The sequence below is a fragment of the Opisthorchis viverrini genome (assembly GCF_000715545.1).
Source record: "Opisthorchis viverrini unplaced genomic scaffold opera_v5_163, whole genome shotgun sequence".
Classification (NCBI taxonomy): Eukaryota; Metazoa; Platyhelminthes; class Trematoda; order Opisthorchiida; family Opisthorchiidae; genus Opisthorchis; species Opisthorchis viverrini.
In genome coordinates this window covers 915,305-928,360 of record NW_008751821.1, presented here as the reverse complement: position 1 = coordinate 928,360, position 13,056 = coordinate 915,305, and the positions used below count along the sequence as shown (strand labels likewise).

The 13,056-nt window shown below is 44.5% G+C and overlaps 1 protein-coding gene across 1 annotated transcript in view; it reads right to left on the bottom strand.

Annotated features, from left to right (window-relative positions):
• The window catches only part of T265_14252 (hypothetical protein), a gene marked incomplete at both ends in the record, with an annotated part of 56,768 nt that overhangs the window by 13,526 nt on the left and 30,186 nt on the right, over window positions 1-13,056 (bottom strand). The window contains 2 exons of the mRNA XM_009172769.1: window positions 3,365-3,441; window positions 9,141-9,278. Of these exons, the coding sequence (XP_009171033.1) occupies window positions 3,365-3,441; window positions 9,141-9,278 (215 nt within the window). The remainder of the gene's footprint in view (window positions 1-3,364; window positions 3,442-9,140; window positions 9,279-13,056) is intronic.

The following is a 13,056-nucleotide window of genomic DNA, read 5'->3' as shown; positions in this document are numbered from 1 at the left end:
CCTTTACACTCCTGTCGCAGAGGACAGTACGACTTTACCCCCAGACCGCCTCGTAGCACGATTACTCGTAGTACGGGGTCTCGCTGCTCTTGGTCTGGCTGCTCCCCTTTGGCCTACCTGGCATGGTTGCACCTTGTGGAACGAAGTTCCAGCCAGTGTAACCCGCGGGACCATTGCAGCACTGAAGCCCGACCACCACGTCAAGGTGGCAGCTTTAGGTCGGGGCACACCTAACTAACAATAAAACATTGTCCAATGGGATAGGAGTGTATAGTGGTATTCATAGAAGCTTGTTAGCTTGCAGAACATACTTGCTCAAAGACCGTCAAGGTGGCAGCTTTAGGTCGGGGCACAGGCACCTAACAATAAAACATTGTCCAATGGGATAGGAGTGCATAGTTGTATTCATAGAAGCTTGTTAGCTTGCAGAACATACTTGTAAGCTCAAAGACCAGGAGGAATGTTACCTGACTATGAGGATAACACACGGGAACGAATCCTCTGCCGAAAAAAACTGTGTTCATTAATGTTCGCTCTTGGGGGGAGGGGCATTGTAGAGTTAAAGCTCGTATTGATCAGCCTTCGGGGCATGGCTTCCGCTACACGCCCTTCTATCTTAAAACAATGTTTCTCAAAAATTATCCATCCAGAAGTGGTGCACCCTCCCCCTCTGCTAATCACGGCTATTCGAAATCACGAGGATGCTCCGTTAGTCTAAAGGGCAAACAAATGAGAACAGTTCACTACTTCTTCAGTGTGTATTGCCCAATCTAGTCATGCACGTTGAACCCATTGGGAAGAGAGAACGCCGATCGGTGGAAAGAAAACTACGGGAATCTTAGCTGGGTGTGCAACGTTTGTAGAATCCAATCAATCCTCATACTCGAGAATATTTTCCGAAGAAGACGTATTCCGAAGCAGAGAAATGATCTACCCATGTCCAACAAAACTGTAGTGATAGCATGTGAAAAGGTGTGGGCGAAAAAGATGAACGGTATGGTAGAATATTGACCGCCTTGTTCACCTAAGGAACGCATAACTGGACAATCCGACGCGCGAAGGTGAAAAAAAACCGAAAAGTTGCCAAAAAGACAAACTGATGAGGCGCAATGAGGGTATATCTCTTCGGGTTTTAAAATTTAGGTCGGAAGTAATGGGAACAAGACAAAAGATCAAGGTATTTACAGGATTCATAGTATACTTCTGAGTGAGGATGTCGGAGGAAATCAACACAGTAGAGAATGATGATTTCAAAACCAACGCTTCAAATTCATGAATCCAAACAGTGAGGTAGTATAATTCATTCTAAAAATCACCATGTTGTGTCTGGAATCTATGGGCACAAAAATATCATCCGTACTTCGAGGAATACACTAATTTGCAAATCAATTTGGTTTTCACGAGAGACTCAACTGAATCTATCGTTTATGACATTCTACAACTGAATGTGCTGTACACAGGCCGCCTCATTATTCAGTTAGCACGATATTCGAGATATCGCAGTATATTTTCATAAATGAAACTACTCACAAGGTTGGTGAAAACTCTTCGACAGCTCACGACCGGTGTCGCCCTTCTTGCGGCTCATCAGGTAGGCGCAGTTCCCGAGTTTCCGTCAACCTTATGTTCTGCTTGAGCCCAAATTGAACTGTCTCCGAGAAATACACACATTTGCGAATCAATTTGATTTTCACGAGAGACTAAACTGAATCTTTCGTTTATGATAATCCTATCGAAGAGTTTTCAGTAACCTTGTGAGTAGTTTCCGTTATGAAAATATCATCCGTACTTGTTTCGGCAACGCATCTTCAAACTAAAGGTGCTAAAAGAGAACATTTGCAAATATTCTGTCGCTACAACGACAAAGGGGAAGCAGTCAAAATTCTTCCGCCTACAACCTACGCAAAACCAAGCCAGGGATAAAGTCGGTTGGGCATACTGGCTGTCCGAAAGTACAGCGCGGGCACGTCCCACTTGGTCACGATTTCCGAAAAAAGGATCAATGGTAGGTCGGCCAAAAGAAACTTGGGAGTAGTAGAGTGGACAATCAATTGTTATTTATCCGTAAGAGAGGAATTATTGGCAAGGAGTTTTCTACGTTGCACAATAAAAGACCAAACGTAACAACACACTGCAGCTAGAGAACACCTCAGGTGTCCTACTAGCAACACAAAAGACACAAAAGTGAGTAGTCGACAGTTTTCTGTTTCTACTCCAAGGTGTATGGAGGTTTAACAGGGGCCATGCTAATACCAATCTCATTTGGCTGGTGATCAACAGGCACAATTTCACTTGGTTTTGCATGCCAACCATTGGTTCAGTCCAGCATCGGTTGGAAATTCATGAAATCCTCAAGCGATTGAGACCCTGATTGTACGAGCTGAATCGAGTAGGGATAGTTTGTGAATACAATACAATACTGACGAAACGGTATCGTCTCATCTCATAAGTACACCAATTTTTAGTTCGAAAGTAATAAAAGAAATTGTTTGTTCCAGCCTCACGCTTTTTCAGTATATCAGATGAAGGTCCTCGGTGAGAGTATGGCGAACACAGCACAGCAACCGATTGCAATCCGATTCACTGCACGAAGCACCAGAAAATTTCACTTTGCTCTGTAATCAGCTCCAGACGAACTCCGAAAACCCCAGGCTGAATTGTCAACATCCCACGACTACCACTGTAACGATGCATTCTACTGATGGAACGTGCAAGTAGTGCCTGATCACGTGTCAAAGAATCTTCCCTGTATCCGATGGACGGTTGGAACCGCTTTCCAGTGCTCGTTTACCCTTGTTTAATACTTAATACTCAAAAAATGTCCAGATAAGTCCAAGAAGACGCTTGAGAATGTTCGCTTCTCACAAACTCTACAAACGAGGCTTTTACTTTCGTGTCTAATAGCTTGTGACCGCTAAGTTCGGGTTGGTCAACAGTTAACTCTGCACTTGAGGGTGATCTTCCCTTCAGCTGGTGCCATCACCAGAATCCAAATGAAAATCCCGTGGTCACAACCTTTCGAGGATGTGGACCTCCGAACTTTCCTGGAGGATTTCGAGGATATGGCTCAGGAGGTCGGACTGAAAAGTGATCGGGGGTAGTTGATGGCGCCAGAAAGGGACCCTAAGAAGATGGACTGGGTCGCCGCGAAGTCAGCTCTATTAGCACGAGCAACAACAACCACCTAGTGGTGGAGATAGTCTACAAGACGGAAAAGGTCTCGTGTGCCTAAGAAAGACATCCTAGCAGCCTGATTCTGACGGACAGATGATTTTGGTAGGTGATTACATGAGCAGATCCCTAAGAACGGAAGCAAATAATATTAGAGACACATCACGAGACTATCAAGGCTCGGTCGACTCACCGGGTGTGATGTCGGCTTTGTTCATGTACATCCATTTCGTTGGCTTTGAATTCATTCAGCTCACGTCGAATGTCAGCCTGAGAAGTAAGGTGTAGATATGAAGAAAAGACTAGGAAATTGAGATAAAATAAAACCAGCTGCTTGGTTGGTTTGGGTCAAATAACTGGTTGGTGGGTGAACCTACATCCATTGAGGCCGTCTAGTTCGTCAAGTAGGTATAATACACGAGTTTTCTGTTGGCTACAAACTGTTTTCTAAGTACGGCTTCTTACAAGTAGCGTATCCTCTGCTAAGGTTTTGATTATTGAATTAACATCGAGTTCATTGTACCCTGAAGTCAGTTCGGGCTGCAGGCACAGTAATTCCTCTCTGATGAGGTGAGGAAGCGCCCGACAGCTGATGTATCTCCCTCCCTATACAGGAAGAATCAACAATTGTTTGAATTGGTCACCTGTGGAGTCATGATATACAGTGGTCTCCCACCACAAGGATGAACAGATAAACGGGGCATAAGCTACCCACAGCAGTTTCTAACCACATGGCCACCATAAGCGGCAGCTACTCGAGGGGAAACGTTGTTTCGAAGAAATAATCCTCCTCTTCCAAATACAACAGAAGTTCGAAAGAGTGACCCCCAAGAACCAAGAGAGCTTTTTTGGTCCTGGAAATGACTGATTTGTCTTTGAAGAACCTCACAGTGACAATAGGGTTTGTCACTTGCTGCTTGACAGACATTGAACTAATCACAAGGTTGAATAATATCTCTGGGCAGCTCACTGCCAGTTGAGTCCCGTTTGGGGCAAATGAGGTCTCCAACGACAGTAACAAGCCCGTAGTAAAACAGAGTGCTTGGCAGTCATACAACCATGAGGGAAGGATGTCCTCGGAAATAACTGGAAGAACCGAGGACATGGCGCCTACATCTGCAAACACATCTGCTCGACGTAACGGAGTAAGACGCCATCAGTGAAGATGACTCAATATCCTTTGCGAACCTCGCCTAACAGGAGCCCAGCACACAACTACAGGTCAACTTTAGTGTCATGTCCTGTCTAAGTGAGAGTTAACCACACTGCTGATGAGCCACTTATGGCAGAACAGTTTAGCCTCCAATTACTAGCCGGCGGAGTTGCGGAGTGTGACGCTTGCACTTCTATGGCTGTGAAGATGACACGATGACTGGTTTATTCCAATCCCCACAGAATGGTTTTTGTTTCCAAATTAGTTCAAACAATTTGATGACCAAAGCACAACACCGAGGCCAATCATTGTCTTCCGGTAATTCTAGCGGAAGCTTATTTAGCCTGACGGCCAGATGGCATTTCAAGGTAGGAAAGCATATCATTACTTTTTGAACTGATTGCGAACCTAAACTGATGAACCGCGACTCAATCTGAGCACGTTGAATGCAAAATATGTGTGGATTGACAGAGGTCAGCCAGCGTTGGGAATATTCTGCCCAGAGATCTGAAAACAGGCTTTTATTGTCTGTTAGCTTTCCAATATTATCCCTGGTTGACTCACTATTAGACAATCGAAACAGCATCCAGGTACTCGATATTGCACCAGTTTTCCTCGCTTCCTTTACTTTCTGATTCCACCAGTTCTCTCTGTCCACACGAATACTTCCTTTTGAGATGACGTCTAACCGAATAATGCTCTTTCACATCAAGCAGTGACTGACAGTTATGAAATCTAGTAGTTTCCTTGCACGGGTTGGAAACAGTACAAGCAGAACTTCCGACACCATGCATAGCCCTGGCACTCACCTCTCACTAACGACCAACGTCCTTCGAGAAGATAACTTGTAGAGCACCTAAAGTAAGCTTTGGAAAGGTTCTCCGTCTCCGGATCACAATGCTTTTCTACTGTCAAAAGGTGAACTCGTCCGTGGGTTTGCTGGGGAATACTGATGGATGGGATAACGATCTGGCAGGCCTAGTCCGTGAATTCCCATTAGTCGGTTGCTCAAAAATAGCAAATTGAGCGTAAATGCGTAGGCTAATTGAAGTGCTGTTGAATAGAGAGCCACTCGTTCATACTATCCTTCAACTGGATATGCGGAACAGGGGTCACTTCATGTTTCAGTCGGAACGATGTTCAAGATATCACGGTGATTCCTGGGAAATGACACTAGTTACAGTGTTGAGAGGAACTCGTTGACAATCACAATGGCTGGTCAAGTAAGTGGCAAGACCGGTGAAACTTCGGGGACTACACCTCACCGATGACTTGCAAAAAGTGTAATTGGTAGCTTAAACATAAGCCCGACCAAAACAGAAAAACGTCGGTTTGGCCATTCGACTAAGAATTGCAGGTATGCTCATCAGTGGGATTGGTCGCATATCATGTTTTGTAAGTTTCTATGTGCAAGAGATACTGTGTGACCCCGGCAACGAAGGCTCGTAGGTCTTAGATAGTTTAATTTAATACTAGTCGCTTTTATTTGGCCTCCCTTCAGCAAGCATTTTGCTGCCCCCAGAGATTTGGACTGACAATTGCCGACAAATAACTTTATGCGGATGTACTGCAGCCAGATGAAGCCTGTCATGCTAAGAGAACCTCAGTGATCAAATGTCTTCAGACGCCCGGGATGTTCGAGTCGAAGAGACCAAGCCTAACAACTGCAAAGTAGGACTGCTCCCACAGTCGTCCCGCAAATAGCTTCATCTTCAAAAAACTCCGTTTCGGAAGCCAAGAATGATGGTGGATGTAGCTCACGCCTTGATCATGTGCACACTGAGTTTATCAGTTTGTGCAATCATGAATTAAGTAGCTGTCGAAATATGTAAACCGCCAACTAAATCAGGTTCCTCAGGCTCGGTTTGCCTGGGCAGAAGAATCTGAGATGTAGAACTGAAGCCGAACCTTGGACTTTCAGGTTCAATGCCACCCAGCTATCCATGCATTAGTTCCCAATGCGTTACACATAACGATCGAAACCGCCAACTGAAGGTGAACACGAGGGACTGCATTGCAAATCATCGGAACAGTCATGGATAGGAACCAAGCGATCGACTTGGATGCTTCTCAGCTAGGAGCAAGGCTATAATTAGGATCATGTGACTTTTTGTAAGGGTGACAACCACAATCAAACTCAAGGCATCACCAGATGTCAGATACGCAGATCAGGAATAGTGGCAAATCAAGAAGGTCGAAATAGGAGAGAAAGTGCTGGAAATTTCTCAGGTTGTTCCACTTGATTCGTGTACCAACTTGTGGGGAGCCTCTTGTCAGGGACAAAGACTACAAGAACGTTCAGGGAATGACCCTGAATCACGCACTTCTGGACACGACAGTATTGGAAACTGAAAAGGCTTCAATGGAAAAAATGCCGACTCTGTTCACTCATGTTCAAACTCTTCGTCGATGAAATAACGGGGTGAACGTTAGATGGTCTTCGGAACCGCGCTGTGCTTGCTTACCTCCAAGATGCAATGGATGGAAGCATGGACGATTCGGTAAACTGGATGCACAAAACGAAACGTTTTTGGAGTCCGTCACGAGCGACCGACTCAACGGAGTCAAGATAACCACAAACGCGCGAAATTCTCACTGGACTGGTGAATGCTTTCATGATAAAAAAGGTGTTTCCCAACTATTCGAAAGTACATCCCTTCACCCCTAAAGGGCGCGTGAGTCCCGCTCAATAGCCACTAAGCCTAACAATTCACACGCGGACCCAACGTCTGATACTTTTCAAGTGAACGTGGAGCGCAGTGTGCAAACAGATGAAGCGCTTAATAAATCAGTTTTTATTCTTCACTCCCTATCGTGACCCACTTAGGTGTCCACAGTGTCCTGGCCGTCTGACCATTCTGTCGGATAGCATGAAGTGCGTGAACACCATAGCGTATGATCGAATGAAGTAGGCAAATCAACGACTGACCGTGAATAGAGTTCGTTTAGAATGATATAGGCCGACGAATAAAACACGTTTCAAAAAGGTGCACTGGTGTCTGACTGATTGAGTTCAACTAAGAAGCGACAGAAGCCACTCAGGAAGAACAACAACAAGATGTCAAGTATACTATGTACTCAAAGCGGTGAAGCGTTCACCGCAAATCAACGTGTGTGCATGAATTATTATCTCTCTGTTTCCACTCCACGCTAGAGTCAGATCACGGTTATTGCTGCGAATATGTTTTACGCCTATTCAGTGTCCCCGTACGTATTCGTTAGTTAACAAATTTGCATTTCATACAGTTTGCTAACATAAAAAAAGCTTTGCCAGCCCAATTGTTCGTCCGGAAACCAGAACTATGTTGTTTCCACTCTGTAGGGTAATCAAATCACAAAGAAAACATCCACAGCTGTGTGTCTGAAAAAGGACACAAGGGCTATCGATCCATTTGTTTGATGTAATAGAACCGAACGCCTTTGGTCAAACTTTTTTCTGGAAACGAAGACTATGAGGTACAGTCACTTTGAAGCCGACCGAGGGCTGGACTTCTCAAACCAACCTAGTCTAGTTGCAACTACAGTCAAGTCCCAGTTGACCGAAAAAATGCGTCCAGATCGAAATGCCCTACTTTTTGAACAAGTCATGCGGCAGGATCAGTATAGGACGGTGAACTGTAACACATCAGATGAGGTAACAAGTCAATAAACTTGCATCATGCATAAGAGAAGAAAACACCACACGAAGGAACTCCTCGAAGAGGGGTTACGACCAGAGATATCAATAATCCAAGTTATGCTACCAAAGGTGAGTGAGCCTACAACTGGTTGATGCATCAAGACAGACCGAAAATTCGGATGTATGACCTGCTTAACAATCGCACAAATTAAGTATCATTTGGCAGTGTGGCAGAACCGCCTTCGGTCTTGACAACAACCAGTTAAAGCTGTCGAATTGGATGCGTACTAATTCGGAAAGGCGATTAAGTGAAGAGAATAAAGTTATTCCAGAACTGTTCAAACCAGTGATATGAACGTAAGTTTTGTTCATGCTCTGTGTTTTGCGAAACGGATAGAATATGAATAAAAGAGTTGATCAACGTACTTGTCAAGTGCACATCGGTTAAACAGTCCAACCCAAAAAACTCACTTGGCACGTGATAGACCGTTTCTAGAGTATAGCTTGATGAGGCAACGAACTGGCCTGTACAATAGTGTGTTCCCTAAGAGTAACCACTCGTCGAATGCTGAGAGGGATCCTATGGGAGGAAGCACACACTTCTTTCCAGCCAGAGGTAGACGGCTTCTAAAAAAGGAGCTCCAAGTGACTCCAATCTAGGAAGATCCAACTTGGTACAGATTACTGTATTAAAAATCGAAAGCAAGCAATCAAGATGTCGCAGCCTTAGCGCACGCAACACCAAGGAGCTCGGCTGCCATTGAGCAAATCACAATACGTCTAAAAAAATTAATCGGCTTAGAAGCCAACAAAAAAGTTCCTGAGTGAAGTATGTGAGCAGATGGTTCAGGTGGTTAGAGCGCGAATTTACTGGCCGGAAGGTCCGTGGTTCGAGCCCGACCTCTATCCCTCGAATTCCCCTGTCTAGACTTGTGCAACCTGGCAATATCCCAGCCATCGTGCTTGCTGCGGGTGGCATGGCAGCTAGGCACCGGAAGGGTGTTATGTGAACAGTCTGATAAGAATGCGATTCCGGTTGTCTAAAACGATGCAATTGTATGAGACGATATTTCACATCATAACACTAGGCCAAGTTGTGATTGAAAACAACACAACCCGCATGAAATTCCTGTGGTTAACCAACAACTACAATCCACAAGATTGGTGACAAGCGAACATGAAAAAGGATGTGTATACCTTATCACGCGGAGTCAATCGTGTCCATGGTTTGTCTGCACGTCGATCGTACACTTCTGCTTCGGTTATCTCGACATAATCATTGAAACGGATAATCCGACGCTGCTGGAGTTCTTTTACCGTCGGGCGAGTGGAAAGCTATAGAAGGAAACGGGTGAAAGAAAATATCACACAACAGATGAAATGAGCTAGAAATCTAGGTGGATATGTGTAAATGCATGTGAGTTCTGCTTCTACTCCTCAAACAGGAATTATGTAGGTGTGTGCGGGGTGATCCCTGTTGAAACTATGGCAATCAAATATCAGAACAAGCAAAGTCATCAAGTGAACACAAAATCACAGCAGAAGCGCACATTTGCTGTACGAAACAGCTTCTTCAGCTGCCGATTAGGTCTCTCTTCCCGGTAGGTTAAAACTCCTATCCGTTGTACCTTCGGTGTTCCGCTGACATATAACGGTTCGCCCGTCCTGTGCTCCTCTATATCACAAACCACATAAGACAAATAGGAAGAGTGTAGTCAAACATTTTTTCGACAGCAAGTCACGAAACCATCGATTTCTCCCAGTGACGCTACCACCAGAGAAATTCAGTTAATACTGGGTCACTTTTGTTGCGGTTACTGTGACGAAAGTAAACACATGCCACATATATAAATACCTCTCATGACAGTCTTCACCAAGCTGGAGCGGTGACATTTTGATTTTAGTCTTCAAATAGCTCAACCAACTCGAATCATTGACTGTCTGACATTCAGTATAGACCAACACATCAGTATCTTGGCAGAAATGACTAGTTATACAGAATGGATGGAAAAGTACATCGTGCGGAGAAGAACCTTCAGTTCAAAATTGTCGCTGACACAAGGGGGCTGTTCTGGAAAACATAATCATCTCGAATTCGGGCAACAGGCTTCGTCTCCATATGATCCATTAGAAAATGCAAAGCACCATCAGCTTCCTAACACGTTAATTAATCCAGTATAGCTCCGAGATTTGGAGTGGGAGCGCCATTTTGTCCGTCTAAATTGCAACGGGTTGCGCTTTCAGAGTGCACGAAAACTAACAGTTCATCAACCATAGTATTCCCTTTAAATGGTACGATAACCGAACCTGGTGTTAAGTTCTCAAGTGGTCGTTAAGTAACTTATTTTGGAGTACTATATCACATTTTAAAATAAAAACCGGTTCTTACAGCGTCCCAAATCTTTTACAGAAGATCTAGTGACCATGGTTTTCAGGTTATTACGATACTAGATTGTGCATGAAATCCATCGGACGCGGTTGACAGACGGACAACTAGAGGTTGAATCGACCATCGAAGATGCACTCCAGAGTGATCGGTTCAACTGCCAGTCTATTATATACCGTTCCTAGACGCAAATCGATCCATTAGTATTCTGGGTCGCAACATGTATCTTTTAGTTTGAGATATTCTCCCAACCTGTCACCTGCAATCAAGCCTCAAGAATACAGATTCTTCAGTTCGAAATGCGTGTACAGTTATTTGTTCGAAAGCGATCACTTCTAGTGGACCACAAACCCCTGCTGTGAGAGTCGTCTCTATGACCAAATCTTAACTTACGCTGTTAGTTCCGTAATCGACTGTGTTATTCTGAGAACTGCATGTGCGAAACTAGCCGTCTGTGATAAAGGGAGAAAGGTCTGTCTAAAACAGTCATCCGACTATGCAGATTGAGGGAAGGTAGGCTAGAAAAAGTGTGGCGACAGTCCCCTAAAAGTTGGACGATGGTAGTATTACACCAACCACCAGCAAACGCTTTGCTATCAGGCCTTTGAGCCAATGTGATCTAGCCTAAGATAGTAACTGCCTTCAAAAAATGAACTGACAGTGAGGGATCGGGGGCTTCATCGCGGTCACAACAAACTCCTCGGCGCCAATTAACCTTAGTCGCCTAAAGACAATCCCATAAAATACTTGAGAGCAGCAAACGGGGTCTCGGTCGAGTAGAGGGTATGTGAACCTAATGTTCATGCCCTGACATGCAGTCATACACTTAAAGACGGCGTAAAATCTTGGTGTTCCCTGACTTCGAGAGTGTTTTCGGCTGCGTTTACTGCACATTTATGTACAGAGAAATGTCCCAGAAGCTTGTGGATATCCGCGTCGTTTATGTTCACAGACTTGTAAGTGCATGGGGAGTTCGCGTAAAACTAATACTGGCAATGGTCTCCTGCAAACAGGACCACTTTTTTCGTTTTATATTCAATGTTGTGATTCGTAAGATGTTGAAAGGTAATGTGGAAAAGTTTCCGAACCCCCAGATTTCAAACTGCGTAGGCGGGGTTTTGGCGATCTGGAATACGCAGATGATAACACTCACATTTGAACATAAAATGAAGTGTGTCTTCAGGAAAACTGACCAGAGCTATTCCATCATCCGTCATGCGATTCACACGAGAAAACTGTTGAGATTTGTTGTGGCACATGCAGTTTTTGAACCGGACAGCTCTTGGCGATCACAAGTTCCAAGCTACGGGAGGTATTAAAGGATTCACACCGGGGCATTCAGAAGACGGGTACTTGATGAATGTGGAATGAACACAACACTGCAAGCTGCCGTGGCTCGGTCATATGCCACGCGTGTAGATTTTTGCTCGACCGAGAACAGCGTTGTGTTTCACGTCGGATTCGGAAAGGCGCTACCAAGTGACCAAAGTTTCATCCGTCATGAAGGTACGAAGGAGATTACGAAAAGTCTGAATGCTGTCGGAATCACCCGTCTTCTAGGGCGAGGTGAAAGAGATCCGTCCTGGGCTTCGCTTCATGGGTTGCAGGATATGTCCAACGGCCAACGTCAATGGCGTTCTTGCTATCAGTTTCTATCCGGATTTATCGAATGAATGTTTGGAGGTATAGGCATCTCAAAATCTTGTGAAAGACTGGGTACCAGTTATCACTTTGTTCTTCTCTTACTCAAGACTAACAAGATGTTTTACCCCACTGTGCTGTGATCAGTGTTGACAAGATCTCTTTGAGAGCAGACCGACGATTCTACTAACATTTCAACTGCAAACGAACATTTCTGGTGTTTCCGTCCCAACGGTCAGTTACTTTTATATAAGTGCTGCATTAAAGATGGACGTTTTTAAGACAGTCACAAACGTTTGGAAACCCCAAGAAAAACACGGGATTCTGACAATGTTCCTTAGTAACTTGTGATTTGAATACCAACTGGCTTTGCACACCGCTTCACGCACTTGATAGACGTTTCTTGTTTTAGAGCATTCGGTACACGCGCTGTCCTGGATTTGCGACAATCTGCGACACGTTTTACTACTTGTTATTTTTCAATCGTTTTCGTTTTTTTGTTATTCTGCCTCCCTAACCCACGATTTCCCCGCCCGATATCAAATTATAGTGAACAAATAAAACTGTCATAATAAAATCACGACTTGCGTCTAAATTTAGCGGTGAAAAATTTTCCCATTAGGGTACAGCAACCAGGGTCACCATAAGTCGATGAAGTGGACTATAGTGAACTACTGAACACCTCGGTCTTCATGGAGAAACTTGTAAGGCCTGAGGATTTGAGGTTCCAAGCAGATGTTTGACAAACAAAAAACTGATGTAAAGCCTTGATGACAATGTACATGGTTTTCGTATCCCTATGTCTTACTGCTGCTTCACTATCCAAAACGTCCAGGAGCATTTGTATCACATAAAATTTTGCCCCTTTGGATATGGTCACTGACCATATGAGAATCCTTCCATCCAAGAAACGCTTCGGAAGAGAAACAAGAAAATCTTCTTGATGGATACTTCTCTTTGAACTTTTTCGATTCCTCAGTTCGGCGGCGCTGGTCACTGCCGTCTTCTTGGATGGGGACCCCGAGACGGGCCACATCAATGGCTAGAGACATTGTCAGATATGACCCAGTCGCGCCCTCAATGGCG